The sequence below is a fragment of the Phytophthora parasitica genome (genome assembly GCF_000247585.1).
Source record: "Phytophthora parasitica INRA-310 unplaced genomic scaffold supercont2.24, whole genome shotgun sequence".
In the NCBI taxonomy this organism is placed as follows: Eukaryota; Oomycota; class Peronosporomycetes; order Peronosporales; family Peronosporaceae; genus Phytophthora; species Phytophthora nicotianae.
The window spans coordinates 398,335-421,394 of NW_008649010.1; the positions used below are offsets into that span (position 1 = coordinate 398,335).

At 53.2% G+C, this 23,060-nt stretch overlaps 13 protein-coding genes across 13 annotated transcripts in view; 6 read left to right on the forward strand and 7 right to left on the reverse strand.

Moving 5' to 3' along the window:
• Positions 1 to 1,722, reverse strand: part of PPTG_22828 (hypothetical protein) — a gene marked incomplete at its 5' end in the record, with an annotated part of 4,447 nt that extends 2,725 nt beyond the window's left edge. The window contains 4 exons of the mRNA XM_008906649.1: positions 22 to 112; positions 181 to 896; positions 989 to 1,456; positions 1,519 to 1,722. Of these exons, the coding sequence (XP_008904897.1) occupies positions 22 to 112; positions 181 to 896; positions 989 to 1,456; positions 1,519 to 1,722 (1,479 nt within the window). The remainder of the gene's footprint in view (positions 1 to 21; positions 113 to 180; positions 897 to 988; positions 1,457 to 1,518) is intronic.
• A 779-nt stretch (positions 1,723 to 2,501) lies between these two features.
• PPTG_11354 (hypothetical protein) lies at positions 2,502 to 3,518 on the reverse strand (the record flags this gene model as incomplete). The annotated part of the gene is made up of 3 exons (XM_008906650.1): positions 2,502 to 2,937; positions 3,005 to 3,449; positions 3,509 to 3,518. The coding sequence occupies 3 exons, from the start codon at positions 3,516 to 3,518 to the stop codon at positions 2,502 to 2,504; spliced, it is 891 nt and encodes a 296-aa protein (XP_008904898.1).
• A 113-nt stretch (positions 3,519 to 3,631) lies between these two features.
• On the reverse strand, positions 3,632 to 5,312 carry PPTG_11355 (hypothetical protein). Its single transcript, XM_008906651.1, has one exon. The coding sequence runs from the start codon at positions 5,149 to 5,151 to the stop codon at positions 3,739 to 3,741; it is 1,413 nt and encodes a 470-aa protein (XP_008904899.1). The 5' UTR covers positions 5,152 to 5,312; the 3' UTR covers positions 3,632 to 3,738.
• Positions 5,313 to 5,383: 71 nt separating this feature from the next.
• On the forward strand, positions 5,384 to 6,714 carry PPTG_11356 (hypothetical protein). Its single transcript, XM_008906652.1, has one exon. It carries the CDS (start codon positions 5,551 to 5,553, stop codon positions 6,502 to 6,504), a length of 954 nt encoding a protein of 317 aa, XP_008904900.1. The 5' UTR covers positions 5,384 to 5,550; the 3' UTR covers positions 6,505 to 6,714.
• A 56-nt stretch (positions 6,715 to 6,770) lies between these two features.
• On the forward strand, positions 6,771 to 8,647 carry PPTG_11357 (hypothetical protein). Its single transcript, XM_008906653.1, has 2 exons — positions 6,771 to 6,827; positions 6,902 to 8,647. The coding sequence occupies exons 1-2, from the start codon at positions 6,822 to 6,824 to the stop codon at positions 8,570 to 8,572; spliced, it is 1,677 nt and encodes a 558-aa protein (XP_008904901.1). The 5' UTR covers positions 6,771 to 6,821; the 3' UTR covers positions 8,573 to 8,647.
• Positions 8,633 to 10,119, reverse strand: PPTG_11358 (TIGR01456 family HAD hydrolase). Its single transcript, XM_008906654.1, has 6 exons — positions 9,951 to 10,119; positions 9,635 to 9,884; positions 9,477 to 9,568; positions 9,197 to 9,408; positions 9,031 to 9,127; positions 8,633 to 8,968 (listed from the first exon to the last, which is right to left on the reverse strand). Exons 1-6 carry the CDS (start codon positions 10,085 to 10,087, stop codon positions 8,710 to 8,712), a joined length of 1,047 nt encoding a protein of 348 aa, XP_008904902.1. The 5' UTR covers positions 10,088 to 10,119; the 3' UTR covers positions 8,633 to 8,709.
• A 67-nt stretch (positions 10,120 to 10,186) lies between these two features.
• Positions 10,187 to 11,724, forward strand: PPTG_11359 (hypothetical protein). The gene has a single exon (XM_008906655.1). It carries the CDS (start codon positions 10,210 to 10,212, stop codon positions 11,590 to 11,592), a length of 1,383 nt encoding a protein of 460 aa, XP_008904903.1. The 5' UTR covers positions 10,187 to 10,209; the 3' UTR covers positions 11,593 to 11,724.
• PPTG_11360 (hypothetical protein) lies at positions 11,495 to 13,904 on the reverse strand. Its single transcript, XM_008906656.1, has one exon. The coding sequence runs from the start codon at positions 13,813 to 13,815 to the stop codon at positions 11,743 to 11,745; it is 2,073 nt and encodes a 690-aa protein (XP_008904904.1). The 5' UTR covers positions 13,816 to 13,904; the 3' UTR covers positions 11,495 to 11,742.
• Positions 13,905 to 14,272: 368 nt separating this feature from the next.
• On the forward strand, positions 14,273 to 15,921 carry PPTG_11361 (hypothetical protein). The gene has a single exon (XM_008906657.1). The coding sequence runs from the start codon at positions 15,151 to 15,153 to the stop codon at positions 15,808 to 15,810; it is 660 nt and encodes a 219-aa protein (XP_008904905.1). The 5' UTR covers positions 14,273 to 15,150; the 3' UTR covers positions 15,811 to 15,921.
• On the forward strand, positions 15,893 to 18,511 carry PPTG_11362 (hypothetical protein). Its single transcript, XM_008906658.1, has 5 exons — positions 15,893 to 16,095; positions 16,161 to 16,351; positions 16,421 to 17,654; positions 17,715 to 17,807; positions 17,863 to 18,511. Exons 1-5 carry the CDS (start codon positions 15,931 to 15,933, stop codon positions 18,271 to 18,273), a joined length of 2,094 nt encoding a protein of 697 aa, XP_008904906.1. The 5' UTR covers positions 15,893 to 15,930; the 3' UTR covers positions 18,274 to 18,511.
• Positions 18,430 to 20,256, reverse strand: PPTG_11363 (TKL protein kinase; the record flags this gene model as incomplete). Its single annotated transcript, XM_008906659.1, has 1 exon — positions 18,430 to 20,256. One exon carries the CDS (start codon positions 20,254 to 20,256, stop codon positions 18,493 to 18,495), a length of 1,764 nt encoding a protein of 587 aa, XP_008904907.1. The 3' UTR covers positions 18,430 to 18,492.
• Positions 20,149 to 20,765, forward strand: PPTG_22829 (hypothetical protein). Its single transcript, XM_008906660.1, has one exon. The coding sequence runs from the start codon at positions 20,377 to 20,379 to the stop codon at positions 20,686 to 20,688; it is 312 nt and encodes a 103-aa protein (XP_008904908.1). The 5' UTR covers positions 20,149 to 20,376; the 3' UTR covers positions 20,689 to 20,765.
• Positions 20,728 to 22,510, reverse strand: PPTG_11364 (TKL protein kinase; the record flags this gene model as incomplete). Its single annotated transcript, XM_008906661.1, has 1 exon — positions 20,728 to 22,510. One exon carries the CDS (start codon positions 22,508 to 22,510, stop codon positions 20,765 to 20,767), a length of 1,746 nt encoding a protein of 581 aa, XP_008904909.1. The 3' UTR covers positions 20,728 to 20,764.
• Between the last annotated feature and the right edge of the window lie 550 nt (positions 22,511 to 23,060).

A 23,060-nucleotide genomic window follows, 5' to 3' on the forward strand; every position in this document is an offset into this window, starting at 1 on the left:
CAAAAGTCTGGTCAGGCGCACCTTTAATGACCAAACGTTGACCATTCCCCCTACTGTTCCACTAGCCAAGTACTCCCCATCCGGGCTAAACGCAACACCATATACAGGATACCTGAACCAAACAAGCAACAGTATTAGTACTAGTAAAAAAAATCCAGTTGCACATCGAACGTCACGTACTGGTGATCAAATGTTCTCCTACAGGAACCTGATTCGGCGTCCCAAAGCTTCACGGTGCCGTCGAAAGATGCACTGGCTAATGTCAGCGGCTGATCCGGGAGCGATGTGCCTGGCCCAGTGCAGCTCCAACGAAACGTATACACTTCCTTCTTGTGTTCTTGAAGAGTGTATACCAACGCAGCTGAAGTTACCGCATCCAAGTCCGTGTCCTTCTTGTTATTCTCGTTGCTATCGACCTCCATAGCCTCTCCATCTGCTGGATTCTTCTTCTCAATAGCCTTAGACGGATCCCATATTTTTACCGTGTAGTCATCTGAACACGACGCCAAATATCGTCCAGCAGGATCCCACTTGACCGAGTTAATCGCGTCTTTGTGTCCTCGAAGCACGACATCAGCCTTAGTTTCTCCCACTCGAGCAACACAAATGCTCATATCTGACGAGCACGTAGCAAACGTAGCGTCATCTTTCCACGATGCGTCCAGGATCGGATCATCGTGCAATTTCAGCTGCTGCTTCTTCGTTTCAGTCGCTGCGTCCCATACAACCACAGTCTTATCAAAACTAGCGCTGAGTAGGAACAAGCTGCTCTTGCTCCACCGCGTAGCAAACACTGGGCCGTTGTGGTACTGGAAAATGTGCTTCATCTCGCCTTCCGCGTCCCAGATTCGTGTCTTGCCATTATAAGTTCCTGACGCCAGCAAAGATCCATTATGCTGCAATAATTCCATCACAAAACGCATCCATCCTCGTCAGTTTTCCATCTGCTTGTCCTCAGAAAAGAAAACAGGTGGAACAAAGCACGTACATTCCACTCGAGAGTCGTGACATCCTTGTGTGGTCCTGTGCCATGGCTCAACACTTTGGGTTTAATAGCTTTGCTATTCTCCACTTTGTTCGGCAGCGACCAGACCCGCGCCGTAGAGTCGCTCGATCCAGAGACCAAGACGTTCTTTACGGGACTCCACGAGCATGCATACACTTCCTTCTCGTGTCCGCTCAGCAGCACTAGCGCCTCTTTGTCTAGTTTATCTACGCCGTTCATTTCTGCAACAATCCACAATATTCCAGTTAATACAAAAAATCTATATACCAATACGTAGACTATTCCCCTACCTTTCGTACCGTCCACAGCATCAGGCGAGCCGTCCCCCTTCCGTTTCCGCTTATTGGAGGCTTTGAACGACCTCGCGCTGCTCGAGGCGGATTGTGCCACGCGGCAGATATGCGGACTCAGTAGCGAGAAGTCTCCATCGCACTCGCGCTCTGTTCCATCCTGCAAAATTCCACGCAGTCAGCTCCATATTCTTCATGTATAGCGTCAATTATGGCGCGAACCTCGTTGATGTGCGCCTCGATACCGACATACTGGAGCCCCTTCTGCATAAAGGACACGAGGGCGCCGGGAGGCAGCTCCGTGTTGATAACGCTGGACTTAGCTAGCTGGCTCTCGTACGCGAAGGTAAAGGCCGAGTGCAGGAAGCCCGACTCCTGCAGGTATCGATAGACGAGGAAATTCACCTCGTCCGACGTGATCGTCATCGCTTTGGGGCTGGGAAAAAGGGGGTTCTCGAGTGCACAGGCGTGTGCTGACGCGGCGGCAGGCGGTGCGGCCCCCGCTGGAGCAGGGCAGAGCGAGGAGAAGCTGGGGCTGCGCAGGGCTGGACGTCTCGCGCCTTGGCTTCCGCAATAGTCAGTCTAATAACCACCCCCCTTGCCGTAGGCCTTATTGGCTGTAATCCAGGCTATTTCAAATTGCCGATCTGGGAGCTATTGATTGGTTAAAATAGTTGTATAGAAGTTTGTAAGAGCTGGGGAAGATCGCCAGAAGATACATCTTTGAAGTGCTTGCGCCTCTTCGTGCGCTACGTTGTTCTTCTCCACGAGAGGTACGGGCCACTCTAGCGCTTTGAGAGCCCGCACGTTAGCTGGAATATGGTATCCTGGCCGATAATTGCAATCTACCAAAGCAGGGGAAGGTAATACGGCATGGCGTTGGTCTGATCTGCTGAGTTACAGGCTCTCAGTGGCTCTTGACCACGTAAAGTTGGAGATCACCACGTTGGAGCTTTCGCACTCGCTGATGGATATCGAAGCAATTGTAAACAAGGACAGACAGACAGAAACTGGTTTTTCGTTGCCACAGAGCCTCTGTGACAGAGGAAAACATAGTAAATGAGCTGCTTGTTTTGATAGCGGCGAAGACTTTTAGACGAGCGTCAGGCGCGGCAAAAACACAAGAAATTGCTTGCGGAGGTGAACGCGCTGGCGGATTCCATTTGCAGCTTTGCTAGGCTGACTTTATCATCGTGGCAAGATGACTATAGTTTCTTGAGTAGCGCTTGAGCCTCTTCGTGAGCGATCTCGTCCTCCTCAACGCCGATAGGGATCGCAAGTGCCTTGTTCACCCATTCTTTCGCCGTCGGATACTCCTTTTTCTTCTGGTAAACCTGCGCGATGAGCAGCGATCGCTTCTTCCACGAGTCCGGAGCGAGCTCCTCCGACTTGAGCAGGAAGCTCAGCGCTTCGTCGTACGAGGACTCGGGAGGCGTACCAAACAGCACAGCCGCCGCCTTACGCTCCAGCCACGACAGGTCAGCGATGGCGATACACCAGCGACCCAGCAAGTAATACGTCGTGGGGTTCGAAGGGTTGAGCTCTATCGCCTTCTCCCAGTGATTCTTGATCACGTATGAGTTGGCGATCGACACCTTGGAGCCCTCGTAGTCCCCAATGGAGGACAAAATGATCCCGTACCTAGTGAAATGTAACAGATACGCGTGAGTTTTCTACTTGTAGCAACCAAAATCAGACTCTTTCGCACCAGTTGTGCACTGCAGCAACGTCCTTGGTTAGATCCAAACCCTTCTGAATGATATCGCGCGCGTAGTACGTCAGCTCCTTCTTCTCGTCGGCGCTCGTAGCTTTCAGGTTCGAAACATCATAAGCAGCACGAGTGAGGCGCCAAATGACGCCGACATCTTCAGGATGAGCGGCGTGCATCTCCTTGAGCTTGTTGAGGAGCTCACGACGGTCGAAAGAGTTGTCATTGTACAGCTCCTCGGCCTTAACTGCGTCAGCAGACTCCATCGGTAGTTTGGGGGCGCAGGACGCTGTTGCCAGAGCGAGAGCGGAGAGCGAAAGTAGCGCTAGCGAACGAACAGCTCCCGGGGCACGAGGATCGTGCGTCAAAGCACTCTGTATTCGAACGAGAGAAGCGAGCTGCTGGCGAGGAAGCACGCGGACCGAACGATGCAGAAGCACGGCACCTGCAATGACACAAGGAGCATTAGCAAGAGCCGCAGGGACACAAGACCACGAGACGTACGGCGCAGCATCAAGAGTTCCAGAAATGGGATCTTACTGGTCGGTGTCCCTACTATGAAGGCGAGAAAGAGATTCCGACGTGGTAACCTGGTCGTAACGGGTAGAACGTGACGCTGCAGTGAACTACCAGGCTAAAGCAATGCAATTGAATTGAAGCAATACATGACGTCAACTAGCAGCTACGAGATGGCACTAGACCGAGTTCTTCATCACCTTGACAATGTTCCCTTCCTACTTCTTGTTCTTACCGTAGCGATCCGCGTAGTATTCCTCCTCGGACTTCATCTTGCTCACGAACTTCTTCTCGAAACGCTCGCGGTTGTCGTTGATACGCGCAACGATGTCGTTTACGTCCAGTTTGATTGGGCTCTGGATCAACTGGAAGATGCCAACCTTGCGTGCATGTTCGTAGTGTTCCTCCAGCGAGAACTCAGGCAGATGGTGCTGATCGCGGTGTGTGCCGTGCACGACAACAGAAATGTTGAGAGACGCGATCATCTCGGGCGTCACTTGCCACGGCGCGTCGATCAGCACGTCATCCACGTATTTGCAGCCAAGGACGCTGAGCACTCGCTCGTGGAGGTTCATAATCGGGTAATTGAGACCACGGTGGGCGTTCACGACGCTGTCATTGTGCACACCCACAATGAGGAACGAGCCCTGCTGCTTGGCGAGACGTAGGATCTCGACATGTCCGGCGTGGAACATATCGAACGCGCCATCAATGTACACGACCTTGTCCGTCTTCCGAGGCTCGTGGTTGCCCACAGAGAACAAGCGCAACATGCGGTTTGTCGTCAAGAACTTTGACGGACGCTCCTTGGCCTTCTTGTCCTGCAACATCCGCGACGACAATTGGCCGTTGGCAGCAAAGTGGTCGTGCGTGTGGTGAGTCTTGTGCATCACGAGCATACGGCCAAGAATATCGCTAGTGGACACGCCCTCAGTACGCGGGATGGTCCTGTACTTGCCGAGCTTCTGGGCCGATTCGTATACGTCCTTCCCGTCGACGATGCACGGGTCGTCTCCGTGCACCACGTAGTCGATACGGTGCTTCTTGATCATACGTTGCAGATAGTCCTCGTTCATAATGTACGGACAGTGCGGCTCCACTTCGTCCACGAACTTGCAGCCCTCCACAGATGCGATACGCTCTTCGTTATTAAGCACAGGAGGAGCGCCCTTACAGGCCGTGATGGATTCGTCATCGTTGACACCCACAACGAGGTACGTGCCGAGCGATCTGGCCTGACGGAAGGCATTCATGTGTCCGTAGTGCATCATGTCGAAGGCGCCGTCCATCCAGATACGGATCTGCTCCTTGGGAGGCTCCGCACGCTCCTCCACCTCCATCAGAGCCATGCGATCTTGCAGCTCCTGCACCTTCTGGTAAGCCTTATCTAGCTCTTCTTGCAGTACTTTTCGTCTTCTACGGTGGCGCTTGCCAAACAGCACAAAGTACGCCAACAGGGTGAAGATGCCCGTGAGAAACGCGATGGCCAGGCGCTCGGCGTCCGGGTACGGCTCCGGGAAACCCATGCGCGCGAACAGCTTGTGCGCGTGCACCATGATGTCGTTAGCTGCTGGAGAGTGCAGCAGCTCGTGCACGTACAGCACCACGCGGCTTGCTAGCGCCTCCGACATGGCTGCACAAGGAGATCAGTAGGAGAGTGAGTAGGAGGGGAGCGTGCGTACGTCGGCGTGTTGCTCCGATGCGCCAGATCTGCCTCTTGAATGAGCGACACTTGGTTAAAGTATGCAAGGTATCAGACACAAATATGGCTACGTGTACCCCTCTCACGGGTACACCGACAGACCCCAGATCAAAATTCACCAATCAACGCGATGTATTTGCTGATTGTTACAAAAGTGTAGATGCGGAGCAATCAAGAAGGGAAGCTTTGACACAATTATCCGGTCAATTGAAACTGGTGGAAGCGAGGGCTTTTGGTCTTTTGATCGCACCAGTTGCCCCCGCTTACTTCCAAAATCCAAGCGCAAGTCTCCTTAACTGGTTAAAGCGACTGCGTCTTCTTCTTCGCCATGGGTCTCTCTCAGGAACGTAAGCTCGAATACTTCGAGAAGCTCGAGTCTCTGCTCGAGAACTACACCAAGATCTTCTTGGTCGGTGTGGACAATGTGGGTTCGGCCCAGATGCAGCAGATCCGTCTGGTGCTCCGTGGCCGCGCTGAAGTGCTCATGGGCAAGAACACGCTCATGCGCAAGGTGTTCCACAACTTCGTGAAGAAGAACCCTGGCCACCCGCTCGAGCAGTTCATCCCTCTGCTCAAGGGCAATGTCGGTTTCGTGTTCACGAACGACGACCTTGCCGAGATCCGTGAGGTGCTCGAGTCGAACCGTGTGCCCGCCCCGGCCCGTGTCGGTTCCATCGCCCCGGTGGATGTCATTGTGCCCCCTGGACCCACGGGCGCTGACCCCGGTCAGACGTCGTTCTTCCAGGCCCTGCAGATCGCTACCAAGATTCAGAAGGGTCAGATTGAAATCGTCACGGAGGTGCTGCTGACCCGCAAGGGCGAGAAGGTCGGTAACTCCGAGGCTGCTCTGCTGCAGAAGCTGGACATCAAGCCGTTCTCGTACGGTCTTGTGATCGAGCAGGTGTACGACAACGGTTCGATCTTCGACCCTGCCGTTCTGGACCTGACGGAGGCCGACCTCTGCGCCAAGTTCGTGGCTGGCCTGCGCAACGTGGCCGCCATGTCGCTGGAGCTGGGCATCCCCACGCTCGCCTCGATCCCCCACTCGATCGCCAACGCCTTCAAGGACCTGGTGGCCATCGCTGTGGAGTGCGAGGAGTTCTCTTTCGAGAAGGCCGAGCCCTACAAGGCTTTCCTGGCTGACCCGTCGGCTTTCGCCGTCGCTGCCCCCGCTGGTGGCGCTGCTGCCACGGAGGAGAAGAAGGAAGAGGCCGTTGAGGAGGAAGAGGAGGTCGACATGGGCGGCGGCATGGACATGTTCGGCGGCGACGAGGACTACTAAGCGTAGTCTCCTGTCTCCAAGGATAAGTCGATCGCCATGCAGACAAATAACGTCTGTGTAGCGTTCAACTGCTCTACCAACCTTCAAGCTTAGCGTTGCTAATTGAAACCCAATACGAGGCTTTGTGCTTTTTGGAAACCTTCATCTTTATCGTCCGTCTCCTTATCATGTTTCTTTATGCATTTGTAATTGTCCATAATTGTCCACAACCTCTCAAATCGAATCGCACTTTGGCGCATTTTGAAGGCTGGTAAATTCAAATTCGAATCGAAAATTCACATTTCGCGCATTCTATCCGAGCACCCCACATCCCCCGGATGAACGTACGTCCGCCCCTGTTGTGCTCTCCTTTCTGTCCACAGCCTTCTTCTCACCTGTTTTTCTCCTGTATCTACAGTCAGGCGACTCGACTCCCGGCGGTCGACGGCGGGGTTGCAATTGTAAGAAGTCCGGCTGTCTAAAGCTCTATTGCGAGTGCTTCGCAGCCGGCGCTCGCTGCAGTGAACGCTGCCAGTGCATAAGCTGTAAGAACCAGGAGAATAACAAAGAGGAGATTGCTCAGGCTATCCAAGCCATCGAAAAGCGCACGCAGAAGACCTTCCGGCCGACCTTCAGAGCCCCCGAGTCTGAGACTCTGACAGAACCAGCGAATCAGCCACCTCGGAGCTCCATGACCAACAGAGAGCCACCCGCGACGTTCCCTACAGAGAGGAAAGCTGCCATGGCAATGGCTGGTACCTCGCCTAGGCCAGTATGTGCCTGTGCAGATGGAAACTGCACCAGCGACTGTCCGTGCTTGAGTTTGTTCGGATCTTGCTGTCCTCGATGTCTATGCAAAGGGTGTCAAGTGCAGACGCAGCCAGAGCGGACCAAGGGATGTAGCTGCAAGAAATCCAATTGCTTGAAGCTGTACTGTGAGTGCTTGGCAGCGCAGCGTATGTGTGACCACCGTTGCAATTGTGAAGGATGCAAGAATCGACCCGAGACATTGGCGGAGCGAGAGCGAGCTGTAGCTGCCATTTTGGATAGGAATCCATTGGCATTCCAGCCTAAAGTCGCAAGTGGGTCGAGCCAGCATCTCCGAGGATGTAATTGCCGTAAGAGTGGCTGTATGAAGAATTACTGCGAGTGTCATCAAGCTGGAGTAGCCTGCACCTCACGATGTGCATGTCATCAGTGTCGCAACACGGAAACTTTCGTGTCCGCGAAGAAGATGCTAGTATTTGCAGGCGTCAGTGCGGACGACAATGATCTACGCGTCACCATTCGACCATCACAACGCAAGCTTGTAAAGCGACCATCCCGTGGGAGTAAGAACTCAGGGCCACTAAACGGAATGCTTACACCGCCTAATGCCTCAACACAGCGGCCTTCGGCATTGGAATTGCTGTCAAGAAGCGCTCCAGTGGCTCCTTCTAAGCTATATCAGCGGATGGATTCGGCAATGGAAGGGGTTCCTCCGACAGCACCTACAAAGCGACCATCTAGCCACTTGGACCTCGTTAGTACACACGAGGGCGTCGTCACTCCAACATTTGCAAAGAGGAAATATACCAGACGAAGCTTTAACCAATTGCCATTCATGGAGCGAATACAAGAGGCCGCAGTCCCGGCAGTGGAGCTTCCGAATGTCGAGGATACTGTCACCAATGCCTACGACGCACGGAACACAGAAGGAGTCGGTGACCCGGAGCTTACAATTCTCAGTCGATCACTACTACACACTGCGATGGCAGTGGAGTTCGCAGAGGAGAAGGAGCCTGCTACTTCCACGGATCAAGCATCAGTCCAGCAACCAAAGACAAACAAACCTCAGCGTGTTCCTGATCCCAGTGATGATCGTGGAGCGCTGTCTCCTACTGCTGCAGGCTTATTTTGCGAGGAGGAGTTCAGTGAGGCTGCTGCCGATGACGACGTGTTGGCTACAAACGGAAATGGATCAATATCTCCCTCAACTATGACTGATCACAAGGAGCAAACGAATCTCAGGGCCATGCAAGAACGCGCCGTGCTTCAAGAGTTTAGTGTGTGGCTTCGAAATCTGGCCACGGGCTTATCCTCGTACTAGGCAATAGACACTTCAAACCACACCGCCGCGATCAACCTTGTACTTCAATAACACTATAATCTGCGCGAAAAGCAAATTTCTATTATCTAGAATGGTTGATACAGTTCTAGCTGCTTTATGGACATGTCTGCACTGTTTTACAGCGTGGAGTCGTTGATGCCCTCACGCTTGTAGATATGCTTGATGGCTTCGTACACGTCGTCAACGGTTACATCGGGTTCGTGCTCAGGGTCCTTGGAGCCATCATAAATCCCCGTGCGAACAAGAATGGACGTCCACTCGTCACCAGCGTTATTAGCTCCCTGAATGTCGGACAACGGGTTGTCGCCGATACCGTACATGTGTTTGAGCGGTTCGGACTGCCCTGAGATCGTGTTGAGCAGACGTTCCGCGTAGCTGTAATGGTAAAGGAAAATGTAAATAGAAGAAAGGTAAAGGTTTACACGCATTGCACTTACTTGTACGTGATAATGTGAGGCTTGCCGTAGTTCGTGACCTCCAACTTGCGGCCAGTCAGGTCTTCATACAGCAGCTTCAAGCATCTCGTAAAAGCTCCTATATAATACAAAGAGACATTAGACCTCGTGGTCGATCTAGCACCGTCAGAGTAGCCTTGCGCAGTACCTTGGGCGAATCTAGGAAACGGATATGCACCACTGAAGACAAAGTCGTCGTTGCTTACGAACAATGGCGTCTGTTTGCCCGACGGACGACCGCTTCCAGGAGGGTCACCTCCAATAAGCACATCCACTGCGACCTGAATGTCAGGCGCCCAGTTGATCGGATCGTGCATCACAATGATAGCGTCAATGGGCTCCTCGTGGTGCGGTGCCGGCCTGTTCGAACATTTCAATCAAGGGTCAACAAAATCCTGCCGCCTCAGCCAAAACCACTGGTGACATACCTTTGCTCGTAGTGAATGAAAGGATACTGGGTCGGGTGGTGATGCAACAGGTCCTCCACGCTTACGACCTTCTTGAAGCCGTAGCACTTGGCCTACAGTCGCACAAAACCCAGCACGTCGAATTACAGTACACCAACAGAAAAGAACATGCAGCGTACCACGTGCCAAACATCATGAGAGCCCATAATGAGCACTCGCTTGTCTCCGTAGGTCTTGGCAATCTCACGCATGGGCGTGTGTGAGAGGATCATGTGCTCCGGGTTGATGGGCAAGTCCAGAATGTTGCTGAGATTCTCGGCCTTCTTCTCCTCCATGCAGCCACCGCCATTAGTCAGAAAAATATGCGGTACGTTGTTCGCACGCAGACTCTGCAGCACTCGCTTCGCCTTGGGCAGTTTGTGGCCGCCACTAGCAACAACAAAAAATTAGTGAAACTGTAAACATGCATCATCCTTTCAAATGCAATAACTCTACCGGATCAAGACGCCATCGATGTCAAATGCGATACCGAACGATGGAGTAGACACCACAGAGTTTGACGAGCTAGACACCACAGAGAACGCGCGGCTGTAGCGCCTCGATAGAGAGCGCACGAGACCAGAGCGCCACATCCTCTGTCAATTGTAGTGTACGTCAGCAAAAATGCCAGCGATGTGCACCACACTTCGATGTCAATGTCACTCTATCAAGGGAATTTAGTAATGCCATTTAAGCTCCTCCACCAGATACCAAGATGGAGCTGGTGATCGGGTGTGTGGGCAAGCCCAGCGCGGGCAAATCAACGTTCTTTAACGCCGTGACGGACGGCAAGGCGAAGGTGGGCAACTTTCCCTTTACGACCATCGAGCCGAATGAGGGCATCACGTACTACATGACGCCGTGTCCGTGTCTGGACAAGAACAAGACGTCGGTGTGCGCCCCACGCTACGGTAAATGCGAACAGGGCACGCGCTACATCCCCGTGAAGCTGTTGGACGTTGCTGGTTTGATTCCCGGCGCATCAGAAGGCGCAGGTCTCGGTAACAAGTTTCTTGACGACCTGCGCCACGCCCAAGTACTCATGCATATCATCGACGTGTCTGGCCACACGAACGAGAAGGGCGAAGAGACCGTGGGATACGACCCCATTAACGATGCTGACTGGCTAGACACGGAGATCCACCAGTGGGTGTTTAATAACCTGTGGAAACGCTGGACTTCCATTGCCAGAAGGCATAAAGCCACCAAGAGCAGTCTACAGGCCACCTTTGTCGGCCAATTGTCGGGCTATGGAGCTACACCCTCGCTGGTGAGCAAAGTGCTGGATCGGCTGAGTGCTAAGGAGCCGGTAGATTTGTCGACGTGGGGAGAAGAGGAGGTGCACAACTTGGTGAAGATATTCCTGGACATTCGCTTCCCCACGGTGCTCGTGCTCAACAAGGCCGATCAGGGCGACGACACGGACCGTAATATTGAGAAGATCGTCGAGAAGTACGGCAGTGACCGCTGCTTTGTAGCTAGTGCAGCTGCAGAGTGTTTCCTTCGAGCAGCCAACAAGCAGCGCTTTATTCGCTATGAACCAGGATCCATGTTTTATTCGACGTTAGAAGATGACGACGAGGAGCAGGCCAAGGCTGACGCCGAGAAAGGTCTGGGTCCATTAAAGCCGATTGAGAAGAAGATCCACAGACGTCTGGAGCGTATTTCCGACATGGTTCTGTTCCGTTATGGAAGTACAGGCGTTCGTGCTGCCATCAATGCAGCGGTGGAGCTGGCTGACGTGGTTGTGGTGTATCCGGTCAAGTCGTTGAAGAGCTTCGCCACCAACACCACACCAGGAGCAACCAACAAGGGCATCTTCGCTGACGCTGTGATCGTTAAACGTGGCACCACAATCAAGGAGTTGGCCATGCGAGTCTCGCAGTTCTTGGGTTCCAATCTCGCCTACGCTGAAGGCGAAGACGGTCGGAGGCGCGCTGAAGACGAGCCCATTACAAGCAACAACCTGATCATCAAGTTCACTACGACCATCGCGTCGTCCACTTTGACGCCATCGGACAGCTCTGCAACAGATAAGGAAGGCAAGAAGGGAGTGAAAAAAGGAGCCAAAGCAGGACCCAGCAATGTCGAGGAATGAGAAAGTATAGAGAAGAGAGCACTGGGTTAAAGGCAATGAACATGTTTTAGACCTGTCCTTTAGGCGGAAAGGTTGAGGAAAGAGAACGATGTGAATACTTCGAGTCTCTTGAAGTCAAGAGAGATTGTGCGCCCTGCTTTGATCGGGCGACTAGGCACTGCACGTGACTTGAGCCTGTGGGAGTGACTGGTAGGGAACGCCGCTGGTCTGTGCCACGAGGCCAAAACTGCCAGAGATGAAGAGGCGGCCAAGACCCATCGACACCGAGTCCAGCTCCTGGTCGCTCATGATAGCGCCAGCCAATTCAGCCTCTGGAGAGAAAATGTACACGCCCTTGTAGCACACCACGTATACGTAGCCATTGTCGTCCACCTTGATGCCCTTAGCGTATCCATCGTCGGTCTCCAGCTCCGGGTGCGCCGTGAAGTTGAAGAAAACGCTCGAGTTGCTGACGGTACCGTCGTCAGCCATGATATAGCTCTTGACGTACGAGTTGCCCTTCTGCGAGTTGGTGATGTACATGATGTCTTGGGCCGGCGAAAAGGCGATCTTGTTGGGTCGCGTCATATCACAGTCCACCAGCTCCACCGACTGGCCCGTGCCGTTACGCAGCATGTAGACGCCGTTGAAAGGGATCTCACGCAGCGGCGACTTGTCCAGAGTATCACCGTCAAAGTCTGCGTCACTGGTAGCCAGACCGAAAGGACTGTCCGTGAAGTACAGAATACCGTTGTTGGCATACTCAGCGTACGTGGGACTGTTGAATTTCTTGCCACGATACGTGGAAATAGCGTCCACGACCTGACCCTGGCAAGCGTTGTTAACCGTCTTGTAGTTAAGGACGCCAAGAGTGCGGCCACCAGTACGAGCAATGACGATACGGTCGCTCGTAGGAGAGACCGTGATACCTCCGCAGCCCTTGTAGTAGACGTTGTCACAGCCCTCGGGGTGGTTCTGGAGTGAGCAACCAGTCTGGTACGCCGACACAGTGAGCGTCGTGGTAGCAGAGCACACACCATCCACGTCGACGTCAATCTCTGTAGTCGAGCTGGAAGAGTTGGTGACTGTAGCATCTGGGACGTCCTCGGCACTCCACTTCCAGATAGCATTGCCCTCGATATCGCAGAACAGCACGTCGATGTTGGACGTGTCCGAGCTGCCACTCGACAGGAAACGACGCGTTGGGCTCGTGTAGCCGCTGAGGATAGTCGGGGAAGTGTACGCAGAGGCGGCAGTGGAGCTGGACGAACTGCTAGCCGACGACGACTCGACGACCGTTTCGACAGTACTGGTCTGAGACTTCAACGAGTCTACGTTCGACGACAGCTTCGAGTTGTACGTCGTCGACCAGAAGGACGAGCCGGACGCGCTGCTAGTCGTCGATGACGTCGACGTCGCAGTCAATGTACCGCTCGAGGTGGAAGTTCCGCTGCTAGTCGACGTACCACTAGACGTTGTCCCGCTAGACGTGGTTCCACCCGAAGTAGATGTACCGCTTGAGGTAGTTCCTCCCGAAGTAGAAGTACCGCTAGACGTGGTTCCTCCCGAAGTAGATGTACCGCTAGACGTGGTTCCTCCCGAGGTAGATGTACCGCTCGAGGTGGTTCCTCCCGAAGTAGATGTACCGCTATGCGTGGTTCCTCCCGAGGTAGATGTTCCCGAAGTGCCTGATGTACTCGACGTCCCGCTGTTGGTAGACGTACCGGAGGTACCGCTGCTCGTCGAAGTTCCACCGCTGGTCGACGTTCCGCTGCTGGTCTTGGAGCTTCCCGACGTGGTCGAGTCGCTCCTGTCTGTCTCACGAGTGGTGCCTGAAGTCGTACCGGTACCCGACTCGTCACCAACGTTCGTTCCTGAGCCCGAGGCCGATGTCGAGGACAGCAGCGCCTTAGCCTTCTTCTGGATACTGGGGAACACGTTCTCCTCAAAGTAGGCGAGCTGCGTCGCTTCCGTCGAGCCCCAGGCAGCCACCCTCTCCGGGTACAACTTCTTGTACAGCTTGAAAAGCGCTGTGGCCTCTTCTGTCGTGTCGGCGGCGGCCATCAGGTACCGCGCCGCGTGCTCCTCGAACAGGTCGACGCTGAGCAGCCGCCGGCCATTCTGTAGCTGTGCGGAAGTCAGGAGCGTCTCCTCAAGCTCCATCAGCGCGCGCTCGTCCGCAGGAGCGGCCTGCACGGCGGCGAGGGCCACCGCCGCAAGCAACAGCCAGCGCATGCACCTCATTTTTTCTGGATCAGAGCGAGAAGTTAGATAGCGAAAGAAACCGAAACGACGGTCCCGAATAAGTGGGGCTTTCGCTGGATCAAGCCTTTTGCTTTGTGACAGGAGCTGGCGAGCGGGAGCGAGTTTCGCGCTTAGGTGCGATTATCTACCTACCCCTTGCATCTGCAAACGCACGCAGAAGGTGCGGATAAGGCCAAACAAATTTTGGGCGGCTGATCGTGTTTGGCAGGTGTTTCTGACTGCAAAAGCGCGGTCAGTGTGGGTCCAATGGTGCACATTTCGAAAAGTGGTGCCAACAGAGACCGAAGGTTCTGGTGGAAGGCAAGTTTGAGGCGGCGACCTACCCAACGAAGGTGGAGCATCTTGCGTATGGGCTACATTCCACATTTTCCTGTTAAAACGGATGTCTAGTGTTTTTGGCGGGGAGATTGGTACTCACAGGTTTCACCACTTGATTTTGTGGCGAAAAATTTCAATTGGGGGAAAATATCCGGGCAGATTAAAGCGCAAGGGCATGAGGCCAGAATGCAGTTGGGCAGTCGACAGTCACGTGGCGCCGTCGGCGGCAGTTCGCGCTGTGGAAACGTCTTTATAAGCTCATTCTGTTAGCTACGTAATGGCCATGTTGGGTTCATTTTCGACTCGAAGACTTGGAGGCCAGCCCGTTCTACTTCCGGTGGCGTTCGAAGTGAGACAGGATCGGTCCAACCGATCTGAATTATGTGCGGTGTTGGCCACACAACGTTATGCGTCCGACACAAGTTGGAGTGTCGGAAGTGACGTACCGATGGTCTCCACTCCAGCGTTTCGTCGTATCGGCACTGCGTTCGACAGCAAGCTAATGGCCCGAAGTTGCCGCAGCCTTCACGCTTCGAGTCGATCAGGTCGAATATGTACATGTGTATCCTATGGGTAAATTGCCGGATCACTCCTGATATCTGAAACTAGCTTCACGTGGCCATATTGGTGGTACCGCTTACCAGCGTCTGCAGCGACAACGAGTATTGTGTGTGAACATACGCGCTGTGTTGCAAGTGCAGTTATCGCGGCGCATTTGAGCTCTGCTAAGAGACAGGTGTAGTGGCCCCCACCCTGCATTCGATTTACCACTAGGCCAATACCGACTCATTCCATAACCTCACCATTGCGAAGAAACTTGCTGCCACACTCCACGACGATAGGGAGCACCAAAATCACCGATTGACTTGCAGGGAGGGAGGCTATCGGAGGGTTATTAGAGATACGATCGATTCCCGGTGTTGAACTTACGTTGAAGTGATGTCAAAATGATGGTCGATCCTCTCATTGGTCCAAAATTCAAGCTAGATATCATCCATGTCATTCCGCAATCTACCCTGCCGCAGCCACCACATTCGACCCTGCTCCTCATTGATAATGGACGGCAAGAAGCGCGGACTCCTGAGCGCCGCGTACGCCGGCGTGGGAGTGATCTTCACCGCGGCGGCCAAGTTCGACTGGATGTCCAAGGGCGCGGCCGCTTCGTTCCTCTCGCTCGTGTGGCTGGGCTTCGTGCTCGCGATCTCATGCACCGAGTCGTGGGTCAAGTTCCGCGCTCCGTTCATGCCGCGTCATCTGGCACTGGATCTGGGTCGCACCATGTTCGCAGCGCTCAACTCAGTCGAGATTGGACTCTGCGCGGGGCTCTGGCTGCTGCACTTCCTGGTATCGTCCGAGACGGGCGACGCTGTGTGGCGCCTCATCGTCGCTACGCTGCTGTTAGCCGTCCAGGCTGCGTGGCTCTACCCGAAGCTGCAGCTTACGGCCGAGTTCGCTCTGTATGAAGCGCTCAAGGAGATGGACGACGACAGCATGTCGTTCAACCAGAAGATGCAGTTCGGCGAGATCCGACACCAGGTCCAGATCCAAGATCGCCCTAGGGTGATTTACCACATTCTGTACGTTGGAGCCGAGTTGGTCAAGATCCTGACGCTCCTCAGCTTCGCGCTGCACTTCCTCAAGGCCATCCCCGCGTGAACACAGTAGGAAAGGTCAGAGCATACTTTGTTCAAGATACATAATGTTCGTTCAGTGATTGGTTAAAATGTTATGTGGACGTGCGTCAGTTGATTTTGCGTGTCATTGCTGTAGACGTGCATGCTGCGCCACACTCGCTCGTCGATTCCTCTGGTGTATCGGCGGAGGTGGCAGCATTCTCTTCGTTGCGTGTCCACGCATTGTAGTAGTATGAATGGTGCGGCACAAGACTCAGCTTCGGCTGAAGCGCCGACCAAGCAGCCGTTGATAATGCAGTACTATCTGGTAATTGACACTTTTAGTTAAATCATCCTTAAGAAGTCCTTGACCTGACTGCTTTACGGACACAGCGCCAAGGTATTATTCGCCCTGAGGAAGCTGCGCATGTTCAAGCTACACTGGAGGCTCCTCTTCCTGCCTGTTTTAGAGTCAATCCCATGTCATCAGTGGCAAATACCATCATTGATCGACTAAACAACGAATTCCCAGAGGACTTTGCGAGAGTTTCACACCGCGACGGACAACCGTTAACACCACCAAGGTGCGATACTCAAGGCTTCATCTGATAGAATATGAATATGCTGACACGTTTGCTAATGTATTAATTTAGAGAATTGCCGTGGTATTCAGCCAAACATGGCAGAGCCTGGCAACTCGACTGCGGCAAAACTGCACTCACGAAAGGTGCTCGCGAGAACAGCGCAATCCAAGATTTCCGAGCTTTTCTGCTGTATCACACAGCGGAGGGCAATCTGAGTCGTCAAGAAGCCGTTAGTATGATCCCAGCGCTGTTGCTCGATGTCCATCCTCATCACAACGTATTGGACATGTGCGCTGCTCCTGGATCGAAAACTACGCAGATAATGGAGGCCTTGATATCGGATAAGTGTCCGACCGATTCGAGAGGCTTCGTTGTGGCAAATGACGCAAATGAGAAGCGCGGATATCTGCTTGTTCACCAGCTACAACGACTGGGACTTGATAACTTCGTCATTACCTGCCACAAAGGTCAAGAGTTTCCGGGACTCTACAACTCTAACCTCGAACTACAACGCACAAACGTCTTCGATCGTGTATTATGTGACGTTCCTTGCAGTGGTGATGGCACGATTCGCAAGAACCGGAACTTGTGGGGTCGCTGGGCTCCTGGCAGCGCTCTCACGTTGCATCCGATCCAGATTGATCTCGGCTTACGAGCTGCTGCGCTACTACGCGACAATGGCGACTCGATCATGACGTACTCAACGTGTTCATTGAAACCCGTTGAGAACGAGGCAGTAGTAGCCGAGTTGCTACGACGTGCAGACGGCACTCTGGAGCTTGTGAACTGCTCTGAGATGCTTCCTGGTCTTACCACTCGCCCCGGTGTAACCTCATGGAGTGTGGCGTGGCAAGCCCGTACAGCTAAGGGTGAGACTCGAGCTCCGTTGCAGTGGTTTGACCAATACGAGAGCGTCCCCGACTTCCTGCAGGGTTCTCGTATCACACGGTCCATGTTCCCACCTGTCGACGAAGAGATCCGCAAGGTGCTTCCGCGATGCTTAAGACTCTTTCCAACAGACCAGAACACAGGAGGCTTCTTTGTAGCAGTTCTCCGAAAAGTTAAGGGGGCTAAACTACCTGGACAGCATCAAAGAGGTCTCAGCAGCTACGAGGTTGCTGCCACTGCCAGTGGCGAACGCAAACCAACGCGTAAAGCGCTAAAATTCGCTGAACAGGGCGTTATTCTACCCGAAACTAACAACGACGACGAGAAACCGGCGAAGCAGAGGTACACGAAGCTACGAGCGGATCATTGGGAGCAGATCAAAGAATTTTACGGCATTGCAGACAGCTTTCCGCATGTAAGTTGTCTGAGATACATTGGTGATTGATACTCTACTCACGTTCTGTTTACGTGGCAGGAAAACCTGTACTCTCGGTCGGTAGGCACGTCGTCCGTCTGTCTGGTGAACCCCAGCATTCGTGAAGCGATTCTCGCGGGGGAACATCCACACGTAAGTTGTTACTCGATGATTCATTTGTTTTGTATTACTGACATGTATTTATCAGATCTTGGACACTGGCTTAAGGGTTTTCGCTCGAGTTCAAGCAGCAGGCAAACGTTTATGGTTTCGACTCACGGAGGAGGGTCTTGACCAAATGCTTCCATTCATCACGAAGAGGAAAGCGTCTGCTACGACCGAAGACCTCATAGCAATTGTGACTGCTCCAGGGAACGACACTAAGCAAGTTGCGTTCAGTATCGAGCGATTTAGTGAGTTGCTACAAGAGTCAGCTGCTGCTGTGCGTGAGAACTCTGGTGTTGGCCCCATGTTGATGATTCTACCAGAATCTGAGCGTGACGCAGCGAAGAATCGCCAGCTTCCGACTGCTATTCCGGTCTGGCTAGGCGATAAAACACTCACTCTACTCGTTGATAAGTCCACTCGAGACCGTATAGCGCATGCATCGCAACAATGAGGTAGGGTTAAACTTGACATTTCTTTAGGCGTCGAGAAATCCATCGTGATCGACCACAACGTTGACGATTGCGCTCGAAAGTTTAGGGGATGTTTTGGACGTGTTGGACAGCTTGCACCGTGAAGAACGTAATGATCGCGATCCGCTACAAGTGGATAGTGCGTCTAAAAATTTGAGCATGATGATGCTCTTTTATATTTTACCGGACGGGGGTTATCTCTAAAGTCCGCGAGCTAAGATGGTGTGGAGTTTGTACAGCGCGTCTGACGCTGTGGGTCGGTTCTTGGGGTCAATGGACACGCAAGCCATGCCGAGTTCCTTAATAGCCTTAGGAGCTGCCGAGGAGAACTCGATGCGAAGCTTACCAGTAGCAACCATTTGCAGGATAGCCAAGTCGGGCATCGCTCGGCCAGAGTCACTATTCTCCTTGGCATGGGCGTACGGTAGCAGATGCTGGTCGAGTTCAGCCAGCACCACACCGAACGAGAACATGTCGGCCTTGTCGTCGTACCGTTCGCCCATCATCACCTCCGGTGCCATCCACCGCGAGGACCCGACACCTCCAGTCATAGTGTGGTCGGATCTCTCACGAGAGACGCCGAAATCCGTGAGTTTAGCGTCCAACTGTGCTGTCAATAAAATGTTCTTGGACTTGAGGTCACGATGAAGAACTGGCGGTGACAACGAGTGCAGGTAAGTCAGTGCATGCGCGACGTGAAGCGCAATGGTAACCTTGCTACGGTCGAACCCAAGAGGCGTGTTGTGTTCCTCGCAGTTCTTGAGAAGCGTCCGGAGGTCTCCACCTTCCATGAACTCCGATAGAACACAGAGGTCGGTGAGTGAGTCCCACGCAACTCCAACGAATTGAACGATGCGTTCGTGATTCAGTGTTGCCATGAGCTTCACCTCGGCCAAGAAGGCGTTCAAGTGGCTGATGCTCTTGCGCATTTCCGGCAGCAGCATCTTAACAGCCACTGGTTCATCGTTAAACATACCCGAGTAGACTTCGCCGTAGCCTCCTCGGCTGATAAGTTCCTGCACTATTACCTTCTCGCGTGGGACGCGAGCTGTGATGATGATCTCGTCGTCCCACAAGCCACTTGTACCACTTAAAACACGACGACTCCGTGGCTTCTCCTCTTCCTCAGTACTTCCCTGTGAGTACGAAGCTTCAGAGCCTAACGTGATCGCGTTCAGAGCGCTCTCTGGTGTCGGGTAGCCGGCATAACTAGCAGCCAGCGCAGCGATGCCTGTGTCCTTAGAAAGGTTGTCATCGTAGCGCCGTCGAACGTACTTGAAAGTGGCGAAAGCCAGGAACGCGACGCACGCGACAGAGCCGACCACGATGGCTGTGATGGCACCCCAACCGAGGCCATCGGAACTGTCACTGAAGCTCCATTTGCCTTGGCTGTTTTCATAGGAATAAGCTGAGCTACTAGAGGCTGTTCTGCTGGATGCCGTGCCTGTGTAGAATCTGTAGTGGTCTTGAATGCAATCGCCGTTCGAGATTGCCTCTCTGTCCAGCTCAAACTGCAGTGTGGGTTTGCTACCGCAGTCACCGTCATCGAACAGGAGGACAACCGCTGTACCGTTCGAATAGAGACTAACGATATCGGACGTGTTGGCAAGTGCCGAGGATTTTTCACACGTTCCTGACGCTGGATAGACGGTAGTTTGGACTAAATTTGCACACCCGACACCGTCGTACTCCTCCATCATGACGTAGTCGAAGCCTTGGAATCGCTCTCCTGTGTACTTGAACCGGTCCGTAACGTTACAAGATGCGGCCACGAACAGGGTGTAGCCCCCGAGATCATGTGGCGTACAGGCTTGCGGGTCGCAGGTATCTGTTTCGATCATTTTAAGCACGTTAGGCGTCCCAGCGCAGTGACTTCCCGAGTAGAGCTCTCTCGCAGACCAGTTCGTCGCAAACGAGGGCGTCACGAGCAGCGGAGCCACCGCAACCGCCCGGAACCATGACATGGCGAATGGACCCTTCACTAAAAGACGGTTATCGTGGAATGAACGTTGAGCGACGATACTGCTCCGAAGTCCGGAGTCTGAACAACGCCCTCCTCTCGGCTCCCGGCGATTGGCAGACAGATGGAAGACGCTGCTTCCCCATCGTGGCCGAAATCTCGGTGGGTTGAGGCAGGCGTTTGGCACGGACGCCACATCAATCGATCATCAAAAGCCGGACAGCACCGACACAACGGGAAGCCGTACGGAGCAAGACCGCTATGGTGCCCGGGCTGCGCGAAATCGACTCTTTCTGTGCGAACATTTCAATGGCCACCGCCTCCGATCTCGGTGCGTTCTCGACGAGAGAACTTCTCGATGCCTGCGCTTGGAAAAGAGCGAGAGCAGTGCATTCTGGCTGCACTTCAAGGCGGACCGAAAGCTGGTTACAAGTGATGAGTGGTTCAATGCGAACAACAACTTCTAGAAAGCCATGACACTCGCAACTCAATACGTTATTACGTTAAACCCCTTATTCATCCCAGCTCCCCCTATCATACTCGGTTGTCAAAACTGTGTGAAGCTTGTAGAGCGCTTCAGCTGCGGTCGGACGATCGTCCGGGTTCACTGCAACGCAAGACAAGCCCAAATCCGTCATTGGTCCGACGCTAGAAAACTCAACCCGTAGCTTCCCCATCGCCACTAAATGCACGATCGCTGTGCTTGGGATCTTGCGACTTGGGTTGTTGTCGTCCACGGCGTGCGAATACGGCAAAGCGTGGAGATCCAGCTCGGACAGCACCACGCCCATGGAGAACACGTCGGCCTTGTGGTCGTATCTCTCCCCCATCATCACTTCCGGCGCCATCCAGCGCGATGTTCCCACACCCGAGGTCATAGTTTCGTCAACGTGCTCCCGTGATTCGCCAAAGTCCGACAGTCGCGCGTCCAGCGTGGCGCTCAGTAGAATGTTCTTCGACTTGAGGTCGCGGTGCAACACTGGCGGATCCAGTGAGTGTAGATACGTTAGCGCGTGTGCAATGTGCAGAGCAATGGTCACTTTGGTCATGTTGAAGCCGACAGGGTAGTCCTGGGCCTCGTAAGATGCTAGAAGAGTTCGTAGATCGCCTCCTTCCATGAATTCGGTCAATAGACACATGTCGGAGAGCGAGTCCCAAGCCACACCAATGAACTGCACGATACGAGGGTGTTCTAGCATGGACATGAGCTTCACTTCCTCTAAGAAGGAACTGAGGTACTTCATGCTCTTGCGGTTCTCTGGTAGCAACATCTTGACTGCGACGTGCTGGCCGTTGAACCAGCCCGACATGACCTGTCCGTATCCGCCGTGGCTGATCACCCCTTCGAAGTCAATCTTGTCGCGGTCGACACGTGCTGCAGCGATCTCATCGTCGTCCCAGAAGTAGCTGATGCTATGTTGCTCTTTGATCCCGTCCTTGGAGTAAGAGCTCTTCGTACCTGTACTAAACGCCGTGCTTTTCTGTCTTGTTCTTAGCGAAGTATACCTCTCGCAACACACAATATCATCGGGATCCTCAGTACTCTGCTCGTCACGGGGTGTTCGTCGTTTCCAAAAGAAGATGGCCGTCATAAACCCGACCGCTCCTGCAGCTAGAACGATGCCTAATATGGCTAGTAAACTCGGGCGTGAGCCTGAATCTCCATCATCAGAATTGTTGCCTGTATCGAGTGATCCGCTATCAATTTCATCGATAATCTCGCTGGCGCTCGTGTAGAATTTATAGTAGTCTAGGACGCAGTCTCCACTCGAAATATTGCCACTATCCAGAACGAAATTCATATAAGCATCTCCCTCGCAATCTGCATGGGGGTACAATGCTATCAATGCAGACCCGTTCGCAAACAGAGCCGAAACGATGGAATATCTTCCGTACACTGTCGACTCCGAGCAGCTCCCGGAGACTGGTATTACCGTTGTCAGATGTAAATTCTCGCACCCGACACTTCCGTAGTCTTCTACGACAATGTAATTGTACTCCCCGAAGACCGCTCCAGCGTACGCGAACCGGTTGGTGATGTTACACTCGGAATTCATAAATTTGGTGTCGTTGTTGATTTCGACCGACATGCATTGGCGAGATGAACACCTGGTCGATTCCGTGAGACTCACAACGACCGGTGTACTCGAGCAATTATCGGTGTCGAAAATCTCCTGCGCCACCCAAGTGGAACTCGAGACGACCGCCGGCATCAGCAGCAGCAGGACCCCTACTAGGACGGTTGAAGCCCCCGCCATCGCAAGGCTCAAGTCGGACCTGTGTGGTTGTCACGCAGAGAAAAAAGCGAGTGGGCAATTGTTGGGACACAGCAATTGCACCGCATTCCCCCAGGATGTGTTCTGTAGGTGCTTGTTTGTGCTTTTTGACGACCAACAACCGTCACGTTGCGGAAGTAAACAGCAGCATTTATCAACTTGATAAAAAAATGTTAGCCAATCTTATTCATTTGTCGTTACTCCTTACATTTGATTTTCTCTTGAAACACAACTCCACTCTTTTTTCCTAAACTGATAAATTTGAATAATGATATTCTGTAAATACATATCTTGTCTAGATGCATTTACATGGAGAATCGATTTGTGCGGGTTGAAGGCCTTATCGGATCTGTATTTCCAAAAGTATCAAGGCTATCTGGATAGGATGCACGGAGGCAGCACTTCGAGTCGCCTTGACAGCGATGTAGGGGACCATGAATGATCGCGATCCGCTACAAGTGGATAGTGCGTCTAAAAATTTGAGCATGATGATGCTCTTTTATATTTTACCGGACGGGGGTTATCTCTAAAG

Coding starts and splice junctions, on each gene's coding strand:
- PPTG_11355 (XM_008906651.1), bottom strand. CDS start 5,151: ATGTCGGAGGCGCTAGCAAGCCGCGTGGTGCTGTACGTGCACGAGCTG.
- PPTG_22829 (XM_008906660.1), top strand. CDS start 20,377: ATGGAAGACGCTGCTTCCCCATCGTGGCCGAAATCTCGGTGGGTTGAG.
- PPTG_11359 (XM_008906655.1), top strand. CDS start 10,210: ATGGAGCTGGTGATCGGGTGTGTGGGCAAGCCCAGCGCGGGCAAATCA.
- PPTG_11360 (XM_008906656.1), bottom strand. CDS start 13,815: ATGAGGTGCATGCGCTGGCTGTTGCTTGCGGCGGTGGCCCTCGCCGCC.
- PPTG_11356 (XM_008906652.1), top strand. CDS start 5,551: ATGGGTCTCTCTCAGGAACGTAAGCTCGAATACTTCGAGAAGCTCGAG.
- PPTG_11361 (XM_008906657.1), top strand. CDS start 15,151: ATGTCATTCCGCAATCTACCCTGCCGCAGCCACCACATTCGACCCTGC.
- PPTG_11358 (XM_008906654.1), bottom strand. CDS start 10,087: ATGTGGCGCTCTGGTCTCGTGCGCTCTCTATCGAGGCGCTACAGCCGC. Junction 9,128..9,196: donor GTTTCCTAGATTCGCCCAAG/GTACTGCGCAAG, acceptor TGTATTATATAG/GAGCTTTTACGAGATGCTTG. Junction 8,969..9,030: donor CCTCACATTATCACGTACAA/GTAAGTGCAATG, acceptor TTACCATTACAG/CTACGCGGAACGTCTGCTCA.
- PPTG_11362 (XM_008906658.1), top strand. CDS start 15,931: ATGCTGCGCCACACTCGCTCGTCGATTCCTCTGGTGTATCGGCGGAGG. Junction 16,096..16,160: donor TGATAATGCAGTACTATCTG/GTAATTGACACT, acceptor TTACGGACACAG/CGCCAAGGTATTATTCGCCC. Junction 17,808..17,862: donor TCGCGGGGGAACATCCACAC/GTAAGTTGTTAC, acceptor TGTATTTATCAG/ATCTTGGACACTGGCTTAAG.